The sequence below is a fragment of the Mesoplodon densirostris genome, chromosome 18, assembly GCF_025265405.1.
Source record: "Mesoplodon densirostris isolate mMesDen1 chromosome 18, mMesDen1 primary haplotype, whole genome shotgun sequence".
NCBI lineage: Eukaryota > Metazoa > Chordata > Mammalia > Artiodactyla > Ziphiidae > Mesoplodon > Mesoplodon densirostris.
Window position 1 is genome coordinate 14730901 of NC_082678.1, and position 22500 is coordinate 14753400.

The window sequence follows — 22500 nt, forward strand, 5'->3', positions numbered from 1 at the left end:
CATATAGCAAAAAAAAAAAAAAAAAAAAGACAACCCAATTAAAATGAGTAAAAGATCTAAACAGACATTTCTCCCAAGAAGATGTACAAATGTCCACTAAGCGTAAGAAAAGATGCTCAACATCATTAGTCATTAGGAAAATGCAAATCAAAACCACAATGAGATAACACTTAACTCCTACTAGGATGGCTATAATGAAAAAGATATGAATAGCTAGTGCTGGGTAGGCTGTGGACAAAGTGGAGCCCTCACACCTGCTTTTGGGGATGTAAGATGGTGCAGCCATTGAGGAAAACATGCAGCACCTCCTCCAATGGCCAAACGTAAGAGTCACTGCATGACCCAGAGTGGAATTCACTCTGGGTTTATACCCAAGAGAAATGAAAACTTGTCTACACAAAAACGTGTACAGAAAGGAGCATTATTCATAAAAGTGAATAAGTGGAAAAAACGCAAATGTCCATCAGGTGATGAACAGATAAAATGTTGTCCATCTATACAATGGAACATTATTCAACCATAAAAAGGAATGAAGTACTGATACACACTCCAATATGGGTAAACTTCAAAAACATCACACTAAGTAAAAGAGGCCAGACACTAAAGGTCATTCATTGTGTGACTCCATGTGTATGAATGTCCAGAATGGGCAAATCCATAGACACAGAAAGCAGACTAGTGGCTGCCAGGGACTCTGGGGAGGGGAGATGAGGGCACTAGTGAGAGGGTACAGGGTTTCCTTAGGGATGATGGGACCGTTCTAAAATTGATTGTGGTGATGGTTGCACAACTCTGAGAACATAATAAAAATGACTGAACTGCACAATCAATGAAGCTTTTACCCAAAAAACCACAAAAACGAAGTGAAGATACTCTTCGGGTGTCACAGCGCCAACCACCTTGCATCCGCAGTTCAGTTTCCACGGCCCTCATTCCCTGTGCTCTTACTCTTTTGAGTTCGTTTTAGAACTTCTGCTTCTTAAGGAAGGTTTACTTACTCCATAAGCCAGATGAGAGGACAGTGTCGCTCATGACCCTTAAATGCCTTCCCTACACTAGCCTGTGCCTGCCTCAGGAAAGAACACATCTTCCTTCCTTCCAAGACCAGTCCTCAGACTCCTCAGGAACAAGATCACAAGTAGTGAGAGCAGCCCTGGAGGACACCGCAGCCCCCAGCCTGGGACCTGGTCCTTGGTGAGGGCGGGGCACCAGGGACGAGATGGGGCTGTGTGCAGGGTCACTGAGGAAAGCTGGGCGGAGAGGGGGCAGATGACTAAGGAAGAAAGATCTGGAGTGTCCCCATTTTCTCAGAGATCCCCAGACACGGGGCCGCAAGGAGGCTAGGGATTGTGGAAAGGGTGAAGCACATGCCAAGGTGGCAGCTGTCCTGGCCAAGGGGTGCAGGTGTCCACTGGGGAGGCCCCAGGCTGGGTGTCTTGGCTCATGCAGTCAAGGCTCTGCCTGGGGCCATGAGGCCAGCTCCCCCCGGGCCCAGCTCCACCTGCTGACCTGCTGCCCCACCCCAGTGGCCGAGCACCAGCAGGGATGGAAGGGGTGGTGGGGTCTCCTGATGAGTTTGGGGCTGTGGCCAGTGACCTGGCTCTGGGCCTCTCCTGGGAAGGCAAAGCTCCCGTGTTGTCATGACAACACCCCACCTGACATCACCAAGTTCTCCCCATGGGCAGGTGGGGGTCACCGGGAGACCCCATGGGGCAGCAGTGGGTAGGGGGGAGGGCAAACACCTCCCCAGGGCAGGGCACACGGTGCAACCAGGACACGGCCCCCACCCTGTCCGGGCACCTCCCATTCTGTCTCCCCCATCCTGTCCCGGGAGTACCCCCACCCAATCCTGGGTGCCCTCTTCCCCCAACTCCCCATCCCCTGCTTTTCTACTTTCCATGCTGCTTGTACCACAAATGTGCCTCCAGCCAAACGGTCCTGGTCCCTGGGTCCTTTTCTCTACTGCCCTGGTCTATCCCTTCTGGATGCCAGGCTTGCCAGCTTCCCAGGAAGTCCTCTCTGTGGTCAGATGGCCCCCATGGCTCCCCCTTACGCCCCTCCCACCCACCAGGCACGGCTGCTACCAGGCCCTCTGCAGGCGGCTCACTGCGGCCTCTCCTTTTCCTCCAAGCCCCCCACCAGGCCCCCACTGATCTTGGGCAGGATGCCAGCTCTGCTCCCAGATTTTGTACTTAACTGTGACTGGTTTGTGATCGTCATGAGTTCTACGCCCCCCAGATTAGGAGGTCAGGTCAGGCTCACACAGCTGGTATTTTAAGACCGGGGCTCAGCGCTGGGCAGGAAGATGTGAGTCTCATCCTGGCTGGATGGGCTCCCTCTGCCCCAACACACACACACGGGGCCTATGAGCCAGGTGACCTCCAAGGCCGGAGCCCAGGAGTCAGCTCTAGGTCAGCTGGGTTTCAAAGCACGGCCTCCCTAGGTCCAGGGATGAACTTTTACAACGAAAAAGGCATGTTGGTTGGTACGTGAAATCTCACTCGTTGACAGCGAGAGGATGAGACTCCCCTCCCCAACTCTTGGGTTGTTCCACACGAGGGTACCCCTTGCCCAGGTCAGGAGGAGGCTGGTCGTGACCTTCCCATCCTGGGAACGGGTGTATCCCAGGAAGCTGGGCCGCACACACCCGTGGGCAGGTTCTCCAAGCGCTCACCAGGGGCGGTTGACGCCCCACCACACAGCGCCCAGTGGTGAAACCGTTAAAGAGACGAGGCAGGGCACTGCCATGGGCAGCTTCCCAGGCCGCCCCAAGCTCTGGGCCCTGGGAGGCAGAGGGAAAGGGGAGGTGTCCACCCTGCTGGTGGGGTCTGGAGAGGCTGCCCCTCCACACCCTCCCCCGGCCTGGGACCCACTGCTGCAGAGGGACGGGTCACTCACAGGCAGGAGAGGCCGGACCTCCTTCCCCTCCTCAATCAGAACTGCCCCTAGGACCGGGGTGGGGCCCAGCAGCCAGAGTGGCGCTGGAAAGGTCGGCTTCTGGCAAAATCCCCCAAATCAGCTGGCACAGAGTCCCCTCCTGGCTGAGGCGTGCATGCACCTGGCAAGCAAGACTGCCCACTGAAAGCCTGCGTTTCTAGCTCCTCTTGAAGAACTCCAGACCTGGCAACTTGGCCACATCCCACCGTACCCTCTGGGTGGAGGGTGTGGAGGCCCCCCTTAGGTGGGACACCCACTTGTCTGTCCTTGCTGTTGCCTGCTCGCTCCCTGGGGCATCTGGCTTCCTACCTAGACATCAGGACTCCAAACCAGACCCCCACACCCCAGAGGCACCAAGCTGCACACCCTCCCAGCCACCAGCCGCGGGAGCCACATAAAACCCCTTGAAAACTGAGAAACCACCAGCACCCCTTCTCAGGGAGGTGGGGCCAGAGCACCGCCCTGCACCGTGCTGCGTGCAGCTGCCCACAGGTGGCTGACTGCCTTCTACCCACAGCCGGGCAGGGCTAGAACCTCACTGGCTCCTGAGGCCCCAGCCCCTGTGTGGCACTGACCAGCCAGGTGCCAAGTGCCCCGGGAGAGTCAAGGTACTGCGTTCCAGGGACCTGAGGGAGAAGCCACACCAACCCGCCCTTCCACGGACCCCAGTCCACAAGGCAGCAGGCTGTGTGGGCGTCAACTTTAATATGGGGCTGGCCTGTCTGGGGGCTAAGAGGGTCCCCTTTGTCTTCTTGTTGGGAGTGAAATCTCAGGGAGATTGTCTAATTCCAAAACGAACCGTGAACTAGGGAAGTCACTTCCATCCTTCCCAGTCTCCACCTGGCTGCTAACAGCTCGAAGCTGGCAGCTCGGGGACCCGCAGCCACACCGGCTGGCTATCCTTGAATGTCTGTCAGCAGGACTGGGCCTCTGTACGGCCCCAGGAGTGATGGGGTGGGCAGACCTCCTAGAGTCATCAAAATCCAGCAGGGATGCACCCCTCCTGGTCCACCACCCACAAACGCCGACATGGAAGCAGAGAGGTTACCGCCCCCAAGTCTACATGGAAACTGGGCAGGTCGGGGAGCCAGGCCAAGGGAGGGCCCCCTTAGCCAAAGCCCTGCCAGCTAATGGGAGCAGCAGGAAGAAGGGAAAGGGAAGGGTGGGGAGGCCAGGTCTGAGGTGCCTTCCACAGAAGACAGGGTGGCGGAGACACTGGCCCATGGAGCCGCGCGACCCGGGATGGGAGGTGTGACCAGCACCAGGAGCGTTGGACCTGGCCGTGGCCCGTGGGAACCACAGCTGCAGAAGCTGCGTTTGGCTGGAGAGTTTGAATGTTGCCATTTAATCCAGAAACGAGAGCAAGACAGCAGCGCCAGGGAAACGCTCCGTAGTCATCCTGATCAGGAGCCCTGTGTGTGCTGTGCTGCTCCGTCAGCTCCCGGCCCACCTGGCCCAGCGCCAGCCTCCTGGGAGCCCGGCCAGGGCCGGACACGCACCCAAACTCTGTGGGCCCCAGTCCTCTGGAATCCCCGTGAGTCCCACACAAGTTACGAGGCTGCCACCACTTCCGCCTGTCGGGGCCTGGCCTTGACGGGGACTTTCTCTGTGGAGGAAACATAGAGATGTCTGTCGTGTACAGAAGACCCCAGAGGCGGGAACTTCCCGAAAAGGACAAGAGGCAGCAAGGAGCCAGGTCAGGGCTTCGCACTCTGGGAAGAAAGGGCACAGCTCTGAGAAAGGCGAGTTACACGCAGAAGCCGGGAGGGATGACAAACAGCAGGCACTGGGCACAAGCACTCAGGACAGCACAGCAGGCGGGCGTGCACCCCTACCCACGGACCCTGGAAAGGAGGTCAAGAAGCAGCAAGGGAGCAGAAAGAACTGAGGAGGAATCACAAAAGACGAGTCCAGGCGGATAGAGAATTTCTGAAGGCGTGTTAAGCGATGCCGCGGGGAAGGTCGTCCCAGTGACGTTTAGAGGACGGCTGGTCCTGGGTTGGACCCAGAAGAGCCTGCACAGCTAAACTGGCCCTTTCCCAACTCTAACTTTGGGATTCGCCTCTCTGAACGGGGTTTGGCTCTTACAAGATTACCGAAACTGCTCAGAAGCCTGGGCTCAACCCCAGGGCGAGGCCCGCGCTCTGCCTGAGCTGGTGCCAGCAAGCACGCCCACCAAGCAGGGGGGTTGGGGCCCGACCCTCACCAAGCAGGAAGGGCAGGGCCCAGGGGCCAGGATATTTGCTTTGCTCTAGAACGCACGGTTCCCCAGAGGACATAACGAGGAGGGTACCTGGGATCTTTTCAGGAAGGGGCTCTGAAGGAACCTCTGGCAACTCTATCTGTTCCTGCAAGAAACAGAGGATAAAGGCTGTGAGATACAATTACCTTGTCCTTCTCTTGGAGAGAACAGCATCCCGTTCACTTAGCCGCTCTCAGCGGGATTTAAATAGGACACAAATCCTCCAGCACACAAGCCCAGGGTGCAACCTCCCTGGCTTCTGGCATCTCTGCAACTCATATCACCGGGGGAACAGTGACCACAAAAGGTGGCTGCTCTCAACGACTCAGAGCCTGAGGGGCTCCCAACCCAAAGTACCATTCCGAGTCTGAGACAAGGGCTTTGAAACAGGCACCCATGCAGGTCAGGGGCCCCAGTGGCGCCTCTGCCTCAGGTGGTGGTACCGGGGGGCACCTGTTGTTCCAGCGACTGCTGGTCTACCTCTCGGGCCTTGGGAGGAAGTAAATCAGCAGGCAGGTGCACATAGGGCCCCCAGGCAGCGAGCAGCAGTGTTAAGGACCTGCTTGCCTGACCTGGCCTATGGCTGGGGGGTGGCAGGCTGGTGGGCACAGTGTGAATTCGGCTTGCTTAGGCAGGGGCCCACAGAGATGGAGACGCCCTCCATCAGGGAACAAACACAGACTCAAGGCCTGAAGTGATGGTTGGCTGGTTAGAGGCCTCTGGGCCAACACATGGAGGCCCCGTGTGTGACAGCGAGTGACCGGCCACAAGAGGGAAAAAGCCCCCATTTGATCTAAAACCCACACACTGCCCACTGGGGAGGAAAGGGCTGAGGGAGCTAGGAGGGTTGGCATTCCGCTCTGTCCTGGCACCTGGTTTGCTCTGAGGCCTGCAACACCTGGGTGGACAACCTGCAAAATGTTCTTTCCAGGCCAGTCCTGCCCTGCAGTCAGCCAGGTGGATGGGGAGAAGGGACCTCAGTTTAGCACAAATGCCAGTTGTTTTAGGGAAGAAAACCAGCTGCAGAACCAGGGCTGTGTACTCAAGTGAAACCTGACACAGCTGCTCACCGAGGCCAGTGAGCAGAGTCCTCCTGGGGGGGGTCCCTACACCTGGGCCTGTGTCAGTGCTGGGGGTCCTGTTACCTGAGTTATTGCGTCCAGCTCCTCCAGGATGGCGTCTTCGTCCTCCTGAGTGAAACTTCCTGCCAACAGCTCATCTATTTGCTGCAAAAGGAGGAGCAGAGGTGAGGAGCATGGCTGGGCTGGGCTGGGGGAAAGGGGGGCCCTTGTGGAGGAAGGAGACAGCCCCAGCTCAAGGCTCCTCTCACTCGAAAGAAGGAAGGCAGCCCCCACGTGGTGCAGGAAGGCCTGGCCCTTGAAGGCGGCGCAGGACATTCAGCGAGTTGGCCACTGTCCTCGCTGGCTGCCAGATGGCGGGCCCCGTGGTGCGGCAACACCTACCCGCTGGTACTCCACAGCCTCCTGCGTCTCGTCCAGTATCCGCTCCACCTCTTCTATGGACATCACCTGATCGGTTACAAGTTTTTAAGTCTTGTCAGTGAAGCATGTAACAGAACCCCCTACACGAAGGCCACCTACATTGGCAGGGCACACGGCCTAGCCCCACTGTTCCTGTTTAAATGAAGCCACGCTAAGCAGGATATAACACATCTTTGGTTATTTCTGTGCCAGGCAGGGCCCGTCCACAGAGGCATGGAGCTGTCAGACAGTCTTTTCAGAAACCTCAAATGACCTCCTTGGACTCCTGCTGGCCCTTCTGGCACCCAAATCAACCCTAGTGGTAGTCAAAAGTATAAAAATTTTTCTCTGGCCAGGTGACTTGATTTCTTTTGGGTTCAAAGCAGCACCTTTGCTTGACTGGTCACCACCACACTGGACAGTCAGAAAGGCAGTGTAACCTCAGCTCTCTGCCCAGCCCCACTGCCATCCACTCATCAGGAATGAGATGGGGTGGGCACTGGGGCACACCATCTCTGCGCCTCACCTCTCCTTTCACCATCCACCTCTGTGCTGTTTCTTGAAACGAAGCTGTGTTCACCTCCTCCGGGAAGTCCTCCAGATTAGTTCACCACACCCCTCCCCCACTAAAACCAGACTGTCCCTCTAGTCACTTTAGCATCTCTGGACACAACGTATAGTTTGGGTCCCTATTCTCAGGTCAATATCCCTGAGTTTGTACCACTAGACTGTCACCCTCTCCTGTCACCCTCTCCTGGTAGTGACTGGCTTTCCCTCATGCCCGAAGGCCTGCGTTCAGGTGTGGCCTCAGGGACTACCCCTCTCCTTGTTCCACTGGCTGCCCCTCCTCTTTGTCCCCAGTCCTGCAAGACTTACCTGGTGCATCTTATTCAGACATTCATTTCCAAACTGCAGCCCCTCGATCACCTTCATTTCAATCTGGGTGAACTCAATACTCTGGACCTGAGAAAGAAACCCGTGTGGTCAGGGGCCCACCTTCTCTGCCACCTCATGCAGACCCATGGAAGGGAGTTAGGATCACACTATCACTGACAAAGACTGCTGGGCCTCAGAGCAAACTGTCTCTGCCTTCCTCCTCCTTCTATCCTTTCCCGCTGCCCTGACCAATACTTGGGCGGGACTGAGAGGGCCTGGGAGGAATCGCAAAGTAGACTGCTTATAACCAGCAGCTCTGTTAGCAAAAGAGCAGAACTAGAGCTCTGGGTCCTGAAACTGGATCACTTCGGGAGCCTCCTGCAGATCCCAACACCTCTTCAGTCACTGGGGCAGACTCCCCGCCCACCCCACCACCCAGAAGTGGCCTAGCTCCCCAGCCACGATCCTGCAAGAGCCAACCTGCCCCAGCCGCTTAGGACCGTCAGGCTCCCATCAAAGATTCTCCTCCACCTCCAGGCCTGACCCATTCCATAGCCTCGGGCTGAGAGGTCCAGGAGAGGAAAATGATAGGTTTCAGTCATCTGAGGGGACTCTGGTGCCTACACGGTCCATGCCCACCCCCCCGACCCCTACTAGGCCTACCATGGTCTCCAGGCTGGTGATCTGGTTTTCTGTCTTGTCCAGGAGCTGCTCCCGGTATCGCTTCTTCTTGAGCAGCAGCTTGGCCCGTCTGCAGAGGGAACCCGAGCACTGACCCAGCAGCCATGGCCATCAGCTGCCCTGGCCTGGCACTGACCAGCCTCCTGGCCTAGCCCACCTCTGCTCCAGGCCGATGGGGGACAGAACCCCTCTCCCAAAGACTGGCCCCCAGCCCCACTCACTCCTTCCTGCCGTCACGCAGGAGCTGCCGGGCGATCTCCCGCTCCCGCTCCAGCTGCTGGGTGATCCTCTTCTGGTACTGCTTCAGCTTATCCCGCTGCTGCTTCAGTTGCTGCCGGGCAAGCAGGCCTTGTGTTAACACCAAGCCCCCGCAGGGGGCGCTGGACACTCACCGGGCTACCCAGTGTCCAGGAGAGCCAGCACAGAGGCTGCTGGGGTCACTGAAGGGCCCCCCACAGGCCAGGCTGCCCCAACTGCCACCAATGGAAGCACATCCTCTGAAACTGAGTTCTCCATGGGGACAAGTTTGCCCCCCAGGGCACGAGGGGCACTATCTGGAGACATCCCTGCCTGTCACACTGGGAATGCCACTGGCATCTAGGAGGTGGAGGCCAGGGATACAGCTCAATATCCTACAAAACCCCAAGATCTCCCCCACCCCAGACAGAGAGCCAGTCCTAATGTCCTCAGCACCGGTGTGGAGGGCATGCTCTCACTGCCGTCATGGCACGGCATCACCGTCATGGCAGGGCATCGCCATCAGTGAGGAGTGTGAGCGCTGGTCAGGGACTGTGGCCAGCACCTCCAAGGTGAAGAGACGACACAGAAGTCGCTGGTGACAGTCACCCGAGTGCCACCATCCCAGCCCAGCCATGGCTGGAGACTGGGGCCTTCCCTCCCAGCTTCACTTCTCTGTGGACTTCAGCCATTTGCCATCAGCTCCCCTGCTCTTGTCACTTATCACCATATATGAGTGGACAACAGATGGTGCACTGAGGTGAGGTTCACGTGACCGTGCCAATCACCTAGGACCCCAGTGTCCCAAAAAGGATGCAAGCCCATTTACACGCCTTAGTCTCTCCTTCCCTATTTTAAGCCATTTACATTTCTTCCAAATTTCATCATTTCAGGTAACGCTATGGTGAGCATCTGCAAGCACAAGGCACTTCTCAGATAGAAGATTATGTCTTCAGGGTCGGTTATGGGTAGTGGGTTAACTGGGTCAAAGGTGTGCACATCTTTAAAACTCAACATGGTGAGAAATTAGCCCCCAGTGTAGACGTGGTCAGTCTGTCTCAAGCGGCCGCTCCCCAGTTCCCTCCACAACTCCATTCTCTTCAGAGGCCGTCTGCCCCAGCGCACCCCATGGCCGGTGGGTCAGGCTCGGCGACAGCCGCACGTCCTGTCCCTGCTGCCGTGAGAGGCGCCCGCCATCCCACCCCGTGGCCAGCCTACCCGCTGACAAGGTACGACCAGGAAACAGTGAGACGCGGGCACCGCCTCCCGGGACCCGAGGCACAGCTCAATTGCCGCACCGGGACCGCCTACACCCGCAGCGACCGGATTCTCTCAGACTCGCTGGGAACCGGACCTGGACACGCTCCCCACCGGGAGCCCACCACTCACCGCCCCCGACGGGCTCCGAGGCTGCGGCCCCGGCGTGGGGCTGGGCGGCCGGAGGGGCCGAAGCCCGGGGCGAGAGCGGAAACGGAGCCGGTAGCCGCCGTGCCTCGGTTTCCCCGCCCGGCCCAAGTGTCCCCGGCCCGCGTCCACCCGCCTGCGGGGCCCGGCGTCTAACCAGGATGGCCTTGTCCTGCTCCGTCACCCGGCTCTGCTGCTTCTTACGGCCGAACAGGTTGCCCATGGCGGCCGGCGCGGCCCGGCCCGCCGCCCAGCCCGGTCGGCTCCGCACGTCGCGGCCACCGTAGTTCGGACCCAACCCACCCCGCTACGGCGGCCGCGCGGGGCCAAGCGCCGCAGAACGCGGAACGCGGCTGTCCGCAGACGGAGGCCCCTCCCCGAGAAGCTGCCGGGGTTCTGGGGCCCTGGATCGCGTGGTTCACGTGCATTTCCAGAATTCCTCACCTGCGCGGACTTCAAGACTAAAAGTTCCATCTCCCACTGCGGTGGGACCCTCGCAGGGTGACAGCGTGTACCGTCTCCCGGGCGGTCAGAAATCTTGTTCACAAGTCACTGCCCCGCCGGCTCGGACCACAAAATGCTGCGTTTAGTGATGTTACAACCCTGGGCGTCAGAGTGTCCGCTGAACCGCGCCCTGGGCAGCATGCTCCACACGCTCTGTCGTCCAGGCCAGTGACTAGTCCCCGGAGGAGCCCACCTTCTGGTTCCGTGGGTCCGGGCAGAAGCCCCCACGGGGCATCGGGGATATAGGGCGGGGCGCCACGTACACCTGCAGCCTTGGCTCCCACCCGTGTGTCCTGGCTGGGGTGGGGGTCATAGGATGGCACCCAGCCCTGTTTGGTCTCCCCAACTGATCCCGCAGCCCAGTCTGCATGGGCCCCGCCACCTTTCTAGCAGCCCAGCAGCTCCTGGGCGGTGGGGTCATGATAAGATGGGGCGTCCCATGGCATGAGTCCAGCGCTCACCCCTTTCTGTGAAATGAACTCCTTGATCAGAAGCAGTGCTGCGAGGCCACCACGATGGGCCTCTCAGTCCACAATAGTGCCGCTGGCAGAAGCCCCCTGGGCGAGGGGGGAGGCAAATCTGTATCCAGAGTGTCTATTCCCGTGAGGACATGTCACTGCCCCCCCGAGGGAAGAGTCCTGATTAGCTAATCTGCTGTTGGGCAGCTGGCTGGTCCCACAGGTAATAGTGCCATCTGGGGGACTCAGTGCTCTTGACCCACTGGGCCCTCAGCAGCGGTGGCCAGGTGAGCCTCAGTGAGGGGAAGTCCATGTAACTGAATCCCGTAGAGCCTCCATCCCTGCCCACATGGTCACTTTGTCCATAGGCCCACTGACCGAGCGCTGGGGGCCTGGGAAAAGCTGTTGGCTCATGTCCAGAGAGTGTGCACGGCATCCACCTGGCCATGGAGAGCCCCCTGGGCAGGGGGTGTTCTTTCGTGAGCCTTCCCTGGGACACAAATGTCTTGTGTCCACTCTGAGAAGTCCATCCACATCTCTCCCCCAGATTTCCTGTGACCAATCTTCCAATCCTGTTTCTTCCAAGTCCCTGCCCGTTCAGCCAAACCTTAGCAGCTGCCTGTGATTCGATACAGATGTAACTTCTTGCCATCCCTCACTGCACACATACAGGCACGACTCCGAGATACTGAGGGTTCTGATCCAGACCACTGCAATAAAGCAAATATTGCAATATTTCACAGGAATTTCTTGCTCTCCCAGTGCATACAAAAGTTATGTTTTCTGCTATACTGTAGTCTATTAAATGTGCAATAGCATTGTCTGAAAAAAAGATGTACATACCTTAATGTACATATATTAATTTTTTTATACCTTAATTTAAAATGCTTTATTACCCTCAGTCCATCAAGAGAGACATTGGAAGAGAGAAATTGAGTTCTATGGCAGGATCTCAAGGGGCACCTGTCTTGAAATACTCAGAGGTCTTTTTGTATAACTGAATCGCTGAGTTGTCCACCTGAAACTAACACGATATTATAACTCAACTATACTCTTTATTCCATTTTTAAAATTACATTTGGACCTTTAAGAAACATATACCATCAGTCATACCACTATTCAGTAAAAATCTATTTTAGTTTTTAGAATTAGAAAATAAGACTCAAAAGTATGAAAACCACATGGGCACATATAGTAAGTGCTCAACAAATGTTGGCTTTTATTATTATTAGGTGATCATGGGATTGACTTTCACTAATTTGCTCTTGAGCTATAAGCTGCTGTTGACCCAGGGCTAGTTTCTAAGAAGACCAAGTTCCTGACACTCCAGGGAATATAAGGGAAATACAACTTCCCTTTAGTGCAGTCTACCCCAAAGATGGACTGGATAAAGCCCCAAAGAGCTTTATCCAGACTACCATGTGGGATCCTTCAGGTGATTTTAGATGGTGTGCAGACCTTTTAAATAGTGTTCTTTAAAATACTATGTATTTAAGAATAAACATAACTGGTAAAATATCTATGTTTAAATATATTTTTATGACAAAAGACAACAGTTTTGCATTTATGCTGATATAAAGTTTCCTTTTAAAATAAATTATTAAAGTGTAATAAGTAAGTTGATTCAAAGAAAGCTGTTAAGTAATCATAGTACAGGTGGTACCCAGAAATGGTAAAAATTGAGGAGGTGGTATGCAAATGATTGCGCCTTGAGAAGTGCTGTGTGATGAACCGAATCTGCCTGCTCCCCATTTTGCTACATATGAAAATATTAACACTCATTTTATGGAGTTTACATATATCACACAGTTATAAAATTTTCATACTGGCAAGACCATGAGATCATCACAGAACAACCCTCCTTGTTTTAGTTAGATGGATTCTGAGGTCTAGAGATGCTGTGCCTTGATTAAGTGCAGTACGTTCTGGAGGAACTGGGATTTCACCCTGTTAGAGAAAACATTCATATTTTCTGGTGGTCTAGACCTCGAGTAGAAAAGGGATTTAAATTAAGGTATAAAAAATGCTTTATTGCTGGGACTTCCCTGGCAGTCCAGTGGGTAGGACTTTACCTTCCAATGCAGGGGGTGTAGGTTCGATTCCTGGTTGGGGAGCTGGGATCCCTCATGCCTTGTGGCCAAAAAACCAAAACATAAAACAGAAGCAATATTGTAACAAATTCAATAAAGACTTTAAAAATGGTTCACATCAAAAAAATCTTTAAAAAAATGCTTTCCTGCTTAAAAAAATACCAAAACAGGGAATTCCCTGGTGGTTCAGTGGTTAGGACTCCATGCTTTCACTGCTGAGGACCCGGGTTCAATCCCTGGTTGGGGAACTAAGATCCCATAAGCTGCGCGGTGCAGCGAAAAAAAAAAAAAGGGCCAAAACAATTACAATACAGGTGTACCTCGTTTTATTTCACTTCACAGATATTGCATTTTTTAACAATTGAAGGTTCATGACAACCTTGTATTGAGCAAGTCTATTGGCACCATTTTTCCAACAGCATCTGCTCATCTCCTGTCTGTGTCATGTTTTGCTAATTCTCACAATATTTCAAACTTCTTCATTATTATATTTGTTATGGTGATCAGTGGTCTTTGATGTTACTACTATGACTCGCTGAAGGCTCAGACGATGGTTAACATTTTTCATTTTATTTTTTTTTGAAATTTTTTGCCAATTGGGTCTTTAAAAAATATTTATTTATTTATTTATTTAGGCTGCACCGGGTCTTAGTTGTGGCATGCAGGATCTATTTCCCCCTCCAGGGATCGAACTTGGGCCCCCTGCACTGGGAGCACGGAGTCCTAACCACTGGACCACCAGGGAAGTTCCTTGGGTTTGCTGCTTTTTCAGTGACCTGCCCACCTTAGCTCTGGGCCTTGCCCCACTGGGTTCACAGGAGAAATCAGGGACCCCGTTTTGATGGCAGCACCTCTAACGTCATTCCTGGCCTGCAGACTTTGGAGGGCTGCAGACTTTTCAAGAACCCGAGGTCCTCACCAAGGGCTTTCTTGGGGCCTCTGTCCAGTGTGTGTGCTTTGGGGCCACGAGGGGCTCAATGAGCGGGTTGCACCTGATAAATTCATGTCAAGTCCTTGTCTGCCCCAGCCCTTGTAGTCTTTCCTCTATATTATACCAAGAAATTCCTGGCACCTTAGCTGGGCCATGTTAAGTCCAAGTTTCCAGCAACAAAGGAGCTTCTCACAGATGAAAGCAAACAGTGGGGCCCCAAGTCTCAGGTGCCCATACCCTGTCCAGCTCCCTGGGGGTCAGCTGCCACGGGCACCTGTGAGGGACGCCCCCGCAAGACTCTCCAGTATGAGTCAGCAATATCCTGGTATTCTTGGGGCGTGAAGCAGGTAGCTGCTTCGGTGGGGTCTTCACGAGTGGGGGCGGGAGGGCTGCCTCAGACAGGGAGCAGGGTTGCTTCTGCTGGGAGGCAAGGCTCAACGGGATTATGGGGGGTCAAGATCAGTCCATTCAGCTCTCTCCATCTGACTCTTTCACACTTACGGCTCTGACCTGGTGAGGCTGAGAATTCAATTTACATTGTAATCCTACAACCCACAGGATAAAACTTGGGGAATGATTTCCAGACACAATAGTCTTGTTACAAGAAACAAGATTTTTTTTTATAGTAGTCCTACACATTTTCTGCTTTTCTGACTCTACTTTGAACAGAGAATTTAAAGCCCCTTGCTTGTCATTTTAAAAAATGAAATCTTCCCAGTGTGGTCAGAAATCACCAGCCTACCCCACAGTCCTGATTTCCCCCAGGATGTTGCTTTGCAGCTGCTTGGGCTCCCAGAACCTGGCTTTCAGGAAACACTTCTTTCCAGGTCATCACAGAAAAGTGTGTGGCTGCAGCATGTCTCCACCACCTGTGTCCAATTTGCCACAGACTGTATTAGTCTCCCTGGCTGCCATGACAAATTACCACAGGCTGGGCCACTTAGACAACAGAAACTTATTGTCTCACAGTCTGCAGGTTGGAAGTCTGAGATCAAAGTGTCGGCAGGGCCGGCTCCCTCTGAGGCTGTGAGGGGGACTCTGTCCCAGCTTCCCTCCCAGCTTCTGGTGGTTTTCCAGGAAGGCCTGGCATGTGGAAGCATCACCTGGCCTCTGCCTCCATCTTCACATAGCCTCCTATCTGTGTCCAGATTTCCCCTTTTCATAAGGACTCCAGTCATGTTGGATCAGGGCCGACCTGAATGACTTCATTTTAACTTGATCACCTCTGTAGAGACCGTCTCCCTAAATAAGGGCATATTCTGAGCTATTGAGAGTTAGGACTTCAACATCTGAATTTTGGGGGGGACACAGTTCAGTCCATAACACAATAATGAGATCGCTGTGTACAACCAGTTCTGGGTTTCTGTCTTCGAAGGTCTCTCTCCTGGACTGACTTCTGGCACTAACTATGCATCATGGAATCCTCTGTAAACAGGCATCTCTCTGGGAATTTCAAGCAGGAAGATGTTTATTACAGAGATTCAGCCCTTCAAAACCAGGGTTTCAGGAATGAAGGTCAGGGGTCCCATCACTGGATCTTGGGGGCGTGGGAGCTTTCGTAGACTCGAAAGGAAAGGCTCAGCACAGTGACCCCCTGCCTCACAACCACACCTGCCAAGGCCCCAGTTGGCCGCCCCTACACCCCTTCCACCATCCACAGCTCGGATGGAACACTTACTACCGGAGGAAATTAACCTGGAATCCTGATGGGAGGCCTTCCAGGGAAGGTACAACGGGGTGGCCCTTACCTGACTCGCAGACTGGGGCAAGCAGGCGGAGTGCAAGTGCGGCTGCGCGGGCCGGTTTGCGCACAGGTTAGCTGACAGGGCCTTGCGGGCCGGGGTGGCGGGCCAAGGAACACATGGCAGGACTTGAACCTCCACCAACTGAGGCCGCCTTGGATGACCAGCGCGGGAGGCCATCCGGGACCTCCTGCCCCTCATCGCTCCTCGGCCCTCATCCTCAGTCCACCTTCTCTGACCACCTCTCAGCCTCCGCTGGGTGCCCACCTTCCCAGGCCTCCAGGTTTCACTCCCAGACAAGGGCTCTGATTGGTTCTCTCCAGGCCAATCAGCTGTGGCCTTGCGGGCGTCATGCCCTCGCCTGAGCCAATCCGCAGAGGGGTGGGCGGGTGCTCGCGGGCAGAGAGGAGGGAATTTCCTCCAAAATAGGCGCTCTTCGAGGCCACGAAACACCAGCGATTCTGGGACAAGCCCAACATGAGAATGTGGGTCATGCCGATGCCTGGTCGGACCAGGACACCCCAGGGAGGACGAGCTGCGGGGCTGGCCGGGGGTGCACGTGCAGCATGTTAAAAACTGTCAGGGTCCTGGTCAGGGGTCCCCAGGGTCAGGGGTCCTGGGGGGTCAGACTAAGGAGGCGGTGGGTGACAGCAGCAGAGAATGCGGGGTGAGCCAAGGAATCTTTTGGAAGAAGTCGGAAGAATCCAGGCCAAGTCCCAGACATTGGGTATGAGCCCAGGAAATAGTGCTGAAGACACAGATGAGGTGTTGGCGGGACCAGCTGCATGGATGCTACGTGGGCACAGAGGATGGGGCAGCCCCGGGTGCGGGCCGGTGGGAGCTCCCAGGCGGGCGTCCTGGGAGGGGGGACGTCCTGGGGAAGGGCGGAGCTCAGAGAGGCCGCGGGGAGAGGGGCTGCAGAGGAAGGCCCTGCCTGCTGGTGACCCTCGAGGGACCCATGAGTGGGGACGCTGGGCCGCAGCGGGTCAAGGGTTGAGACACATCGTTTGGGGGCTTGAGAGCAGAAGAAACGCGGGGCCTCGGGGAGGGGTGCAGGGCCGCAGGGGCGTCCACCTTCCTGGAAGTGTAGCGCTGGACGCTCAGCCGGGCTGCGGGCGGGCAAAGGCTAGCCCCGCAGCGGCCACGCGGTGGCGCTGCAGGACAGCCGGGCGGCCGCGGGACAACACCAGGGCCTGGGATGTGGGCCGGCTCCCCGCCCCGCAAGGCGGTACGGATACCCGTCCCCCAGCACTCCGCATCCCAGCACTGGGCACTTCAGCACTCCCACACCTAGAACCCCGCACCTCGCACCCCACACCGGGCACCCACCCCCGGACGCAGGCCATCTGGCACCCCAGCACCTGGCACCCCTCACCTCAGCATCTCGGACACTGCACCCCGTGGGGGCAGCACCCCACATCCCAGCACCCTGCGCCGGTCCCAACACACCAGCCACCTGGCACCCAGCATCTGGCATCCCACACCCAGCATCGTAGCGCCCTGGCATCCCTGCACTCCAGCAACCAGCACCAACAGGCAGCGACCCCTGCGGGGCTTTCAGGAAGGTGGGTCCAAGAAGAACGTATGGGGTGGGGGGAGGATCTGCCATGGGTTTGCCCTAGCTGGGAGAAGCTGGGAGAAGCCACGTCCTTTGAGCTGTTCTGCAGATACTGAAACCCCCACCAGGTGGAAGAAGTTAACTGTATGCTGCCCATAAGCATGGAGACCCCAGAACGAACGATTAGAACCAGAAGGCTGATGATGTTTACTCCCAATTACCTCACCTCCAACCAATCAGAAGAATGTTCACGTGCTGATCACCCCACCCCTGCCCCCCGCCCCCGCCCCGTCTTCAAAAACTTTTCCCTGAAAGCCTGCAGGGAGTTTGGGCCTTTTAAGCACTAGCTGCCTGGACTCTTTGCTTAGTGCCTACAATCTGTGCTGCACTTTCCTTCACCACAATCTGGTGTCAATAGATGGGCTTTACTGTGTGTGGGCAACAGAACCAAGTTTAGTTCCATAACACATCTTCTTTGGAGAAATGTCTGTTCAAGTCCTTTGCCCAGTTTTGAATTGAGTTGTTTTTCAGTTGGCGAGTTGTGAGAGCTCTTTATGCGTTCTGGATAATAAACCCTTATCAGATATATGATTTGCAAATATTTTCTCTGTAGGTTATTTTTTTTCACATTCTTGATGCATGAAATTGTTTCACTTATATGAAGTCCAGTTTATCTAGTTTTTGTGTTGTGCTTCTGGTGTCAAATCTAAGAATCCATTGCCAAACTCAAGGTCATGAAAATTTACCCCTATGTTTTTTTCTTAGGAGTTTTATAGTTTTAGCTCCTATATTTACGTCATTGATCCATTATGAGTTAGTTTTCAAATATGGTGTGAGGTAAGGGCCCACCTTTTGTGTGTGAATATTCAGTTGTCCCAGCACCATTTGTTAAAAGACTATTCTTTCCCCAATGGTTTTGTCACCCTTTTTGAGAATCAGTTGCCCACAGGGCTTGCATTGAATCTGTAGATTGCTTTGGGGAGTACTGCCACTTAACAATATTGTCTTTCAATCCATGAACACAGAATGTCTTTCTAGGTATTCAGGTCTTCTGTAATTACTTTCAGCAGTGTTTTGTTGTTTTTGGTGTGCAAATCTTTCATCTCCTTTGTTGCATTTCTGCCTAGGTATTTTATTCTTTTTTTTTTTTTTTGCGGTACGTGGGCCTCTCACTGCTGCGGCCTCTCCCGTTGCGGAGCACAGGCTCCGGACGCGCAGGCTCAGCGGCCATGGCTCACGGGCCCAGCCACTCCACGGCATGTGGGATCTTCCCAGACCGGGGCACGAACCCGTGTCCCCTGCATCAGCAGGCGGACTCTCAACCACTGCGCCACCAGGGAAGCCCTATTTTATTCTTTTTGATGCTGTTGTAAATGGAATTGGCCTGTTAATTTGCCTTTTCTGATTGTTCATTGCTGGTGTGTCAGTTGTTTCTTTCCCTGGTCCAAAATGTTCTGGTAAATAGCAAAAAAGAAAGGAAACTCCATGTGGTTCTGCCTGGGCTTTGGTGGTGCTTGCTGCTGGCGGCTGCCACCTTCCCTGTGGAACTAGGGCTGGTGTCCAGCGTGGCTGGGCTCTCTCACAGCGCAGCCCCCAGGCCACTCCTCCTGCAGGGCAGGGCACAGTGGGTGCTGGTGACAAGCTCTGGACTGGGCCCCTCCCTCCTCACCCCAGTCCCTCCCCCGCAGTTGGGGGGCCTCTCTGGGAGCTCCCCTGTCTTGTCTCCTGCGTGGAGAGGCACCGGGCAGGCTCTGCTGGGCCAGAACCTGTGCCCCCCAGGTGTCTGCCCCACACTCAGGCAGTGGCTTGTCCCCTCAGCTCCTCTTTCACGGCCTCTCCTCCTTCACACAGCAGCAACGTCTGGGTCGGTGAATCGGAAGCCTCACCCAGATTTCTGATCCTCAGCCACTTGTCCCAGCTGCACACTTTCAGGCCGAGTGGACCTGGGGCTGCGGCTTCCTGTGCTGGCCTCTGGCTCCCTCCCTGCACATCAGCCCTGGGGACCTGGGGGGCTGGCAGGTGGGTGGGTGTCTCAGGATGTGCCTGCTGGCCGGGGAGAGGGGTGGGGACATGAAGCCCACCTCCCACCATCGGAAAAACTCCCAGCCCCACCAGGTGGAGGCAAAGGAGACCTTTGCTCCAAGACGCAGATCCAGGGGCTGCAATCAACCTGCCGGGGTGACACTTCCAGCTGCTGCTGCTGCTGAGGAGAAATTGGTGGAAACCAACTAGCTCAGGGGCTGACAACAGCCCAATTCGATCTCTCCCCGAAGCCCCATCCTGACCCTCGAGGACGGGCCACCTGCCGGGACCACAGGGCTCAGGAGGGGCCTCTGCCCTTCCCACCCAGCCTGGGTCTCCCACATCCTCCCCGACTTGCTTCTGGTCCTATGAGACTCAGGGGCTCAGAGCCACCTTGTCCATGCCCGCACCCCATGCTTTCGCCAGAGTCCCTGTCCCCACCCACCAATCGCCACTGTCCCCCCTGTCCAGCACATGGCAGGGGCTGTGCCGAATTGGTCCCTCCAGACGGGGCGCTGGGGCAGGGCTGCAGGGAGTTAGGGGGGTTCAGACTTCAGCCTGAGTTTAGAGGACACAACTAGGCACATCCCAGCTGCCATCCTCCCTCTGGTCCCTCTCTTCCTTCACCTGTTCTGCTCATACCCCATCTTCACCTGCCCCAGGCTGTGAGGCACCGGCCACTTTTGGGGGCACATGGGCCTCCAACGAGCTTGTGCAGCTGAACCTGAGAAACAGAACAAACTTGAGAGGTCAACCCCTCTGACCCCTTCCCAGAGGAGCACCTGCAGAAATACCAGGAACGAGACAGTGGCCGGCCAGCCTCATGGCACCCCCAGCCCTTGTCTGTAATCACCTTCTTCCAAACTCCCTCTGCCGGCCCCACGTCCTGAGACTGGAATCACCACCGCCCGCCCGCACGCGCACGTGTGTCTGCGTGTCAGCCGCGGGGAACACGTCTTTGCTGGGAATTCTTGGCCCCTCCTGTGTGTGGAAGCACAGCGTCAGCACTGGCAGGAGGACAAGCCTATGGCCGCGTCTCAGGTGGTCCTGTGCCGAAAGCTGCTGAGCCAGGAGGGACCTTCCTGGTTCCAAGTGACCCACAGAGCAGAGCCTGGCCGAGCTGGATGACATCATGAGACGCCACTTCCCTGCCCACTCTCTCCTCGGCTGGATGGCTGTCTCTGCATGGCTGCCCCGTACAGTGGTCCCTGGCACCTGGCCTGCAGGCCGACACTGGTTACTTGGTGCAGCTGGGCTCTCTTTTCCGGCCCCTTCACCGCGGCCGTGTGGGGCCAAGTGTAGGGTGTGGGCCGGGGCCTGGCCTGGCGCCCTCCTGTGGTAGCTCCTTCCACGTGCCCATCTTTCATTTTTATGAGCACTTGATTTGTACTCAAGTGCTGGTGACAGAACAACTGATGCTAATGGGAAAAATATTACTCTCTCCACTGAAGCGTGCCGGGTGCAGCTGAGTAAATGCTGGGTATCCTTCTTGTTTAAAACAAACCATAATTTAATTCAGGAGTTACAGCTGCTCAGACTCCGGGTTTCCATGGCAACAGCTCCCCTCCCCACCTTGGAGCAGGCGCTGTGCTGGGGAATCCACCCACTTCCTGGCAGCCTCCCTCATGCGCCAGGCCTGGGGGCCTCCCCAGGGACGTAGAGGCAGCTGGCCCTGCACGGATGGCTCTGGAGAGCAGGGGCCATGGCCTGATGCCCTTCCCCAGTCCTCTCCTGGCACTGAGAACAGGGATGGACGTCCTCCTTCCCATCTCAGCATCCACCCACCTCCTCTTGGCCAGCCCCCGCCCCTCGGCCTTTGGGGGCTCTGCTTGGTGGGGGAGTTGTAGACAGTGAGAGTGGTCAGCAGAATAAAGTCTCCCAAAGGGGCCCACATCCTAATCCTGGGAGCTGGGACCTTGCTAGGTTACATGGCAAAGGGGATTAAGGTTGCCAATCGGTGACTCGTGTGGGGAGATTGTCCTGGATTATCCTGTGGGGTCATGTCATCACAGGGTCCTTGAAAGAGGGAGGGGGGCAGAGTCTGAGTCAGAGTGATGCCCTATGAGAAAGACTTCACCAGCACTGCCGGCTCTGAAGGAGGAGGAAGGGGCCACAAGCCAAGGGATGAGGGCGGATTCTAGAAGCTGGAAAAGGGGGAAGAGGGATTCTCCCCTGGAAGCTCCGGAAGGAACCTTGCTGACTCCTGGTTTTAGGTCCGGCATGGGGCTCTCCAGGATCGGGAGGGTAAGTCTGTCCTGGCTAACATGTTTGGAGTGATTTGCTACAGCAGTCATGGGGGCTGACATGGGGCTTCACTGGTCTGGGACCAGGGGCCGGGTGGCCCGCCTCCTTCCCAAGTCCTGGCCCCTTTCTTCCCCCTGTGCCCCCGGCAACTGAGTCCCTTGTCACAGCCTGCCTGGTCTCCCCTGGGGCCCACCCCTTGTCCTTGGTTAGGTCGGCCCCGTCTAGCCCGGTGAACCCTGTTCACTTCGGTCGCCCCTTCAGCGCTACTGTACATGGCTGGTACCTGGTGCCACCTGCCTCCCCGCCCACCACAACCCCTCTGCGGAGCGAAGGTCTTTCTCTGGGCCTTGAGGTCAGGATGCCTGGCTGGGACGCCGGTTCCTGCCACCACCAAATGGGTGTGGCTTTGGGTGAGTTACTTAACGCCTGGGTCCCATTTCCTGTCACGGGGGCAGCAAGAGCCGGTGCCCAAGCCGCCTCCAGTGGGACCCACATCGAGGTGTGAGGTGAGCTTGAGGGGCCAGGACCCCACGGGCCTGTTGACCGCATCTGTGGGAACATCCCCACCTAACCTCAGGAAGTGTCCAGGGATGGCAGGGCCTGCAGAGCCACAGGGTCCCATCTAGAATCAGGAGCCATTTGGAGCAGGGGGGCCCTGCAGGAGATGAGGTTCCAACCCCCAAAGGGGAGACGACCCTGGACCACCAGGTGGGCCTGAGGAGTCATGAGCTGACAGCGGAGGACCTTTTAGGCTGGGGTCAGAGGGGATGCTGGCTGGCTGAGGGTGGAGTTGCGGTCCCCGAGCCATGGGATGGGCGTGGGAAGGCAGATGCCCAGAATAGAGCGGACGCAGCCTCCTGGCCTCTAACTGCAGGTGGTAAATCAAAGAGACACAAAAGTGGCAGCAGGAATCCCTCTGGGAGCCTGGGCTCGCAGGTAGAGTGGGGTGACCCCACGTTTAGTGCCTTTTCTTGGACCAACTGTCCAAGCCACAGGGCTGGGGCTGTGCCTAAGGGGAACGAGGGCCGAGAACCACCTGCTTGGTGCCTGGAGTCCCCGAGGGCACAGAGGACTTGCCTTGAAAGACAGAGCC

The 22500-nt window shown here is 56.0% G+C and overlaps 1 protein-coding gene across 1 annotated transcript; it reads right to left on the reverse strand.

The window, feature by feature from the left end:
* Positions 1-4266: 4266 nt before the first annotated feature.
* On the reverse strand, positions 4267-10146 carry CHMP6 (charged multivesicular body protein 6). Its single transcript, XM_060081498.1, has 8 exons — positions 10016-10146; positions 8439-8548; positions 8200-8287; positions 7537-7623; positions 6643-6708; positions 6325-6405; positions 5231-5285; positions 4267-4543 (listed from the first exon to the last, which is right to left on the reverse strand). Exons 1-8 carry the CDS (start codon positions 10079-10081, stop codon positions 4488-4490), a joined length of 609 nt encoding a protein of 202 aa, XP_059937481.1. The 5' UTR covers positions 10082-10146; the 3' UTR covers positions 4267-4487.
* Positions 10147-22500: the final 12354 nt, after the last annotated feature.

Excerpts from the sequence above, each read along its gene's own strand:
- CHMP6 (XM_060081498.1), bottom strand. The coding sequence starts at position 10,081 with ATGGGCAACCTGTTCGGCCGTAAGAAGCAGCAGAGCCGGGTGACGGAG. Across the intron at positions 6,406-6,642 it reads AGGCTGTGGAGTACCAGCGG|CAAATAGATGAGCTGTTGGC; the intron begins GTAGGTGTTGCC and ends CTCCTTTTGCAG. Across the intron at positions 5,286-6,324 it reads AGCTGGACGCAATAACTCAG|GAACAGATAGAGTTGCCAGA; the intron begins GTAACAGGACCC and ends TGTTTCTTGCAG.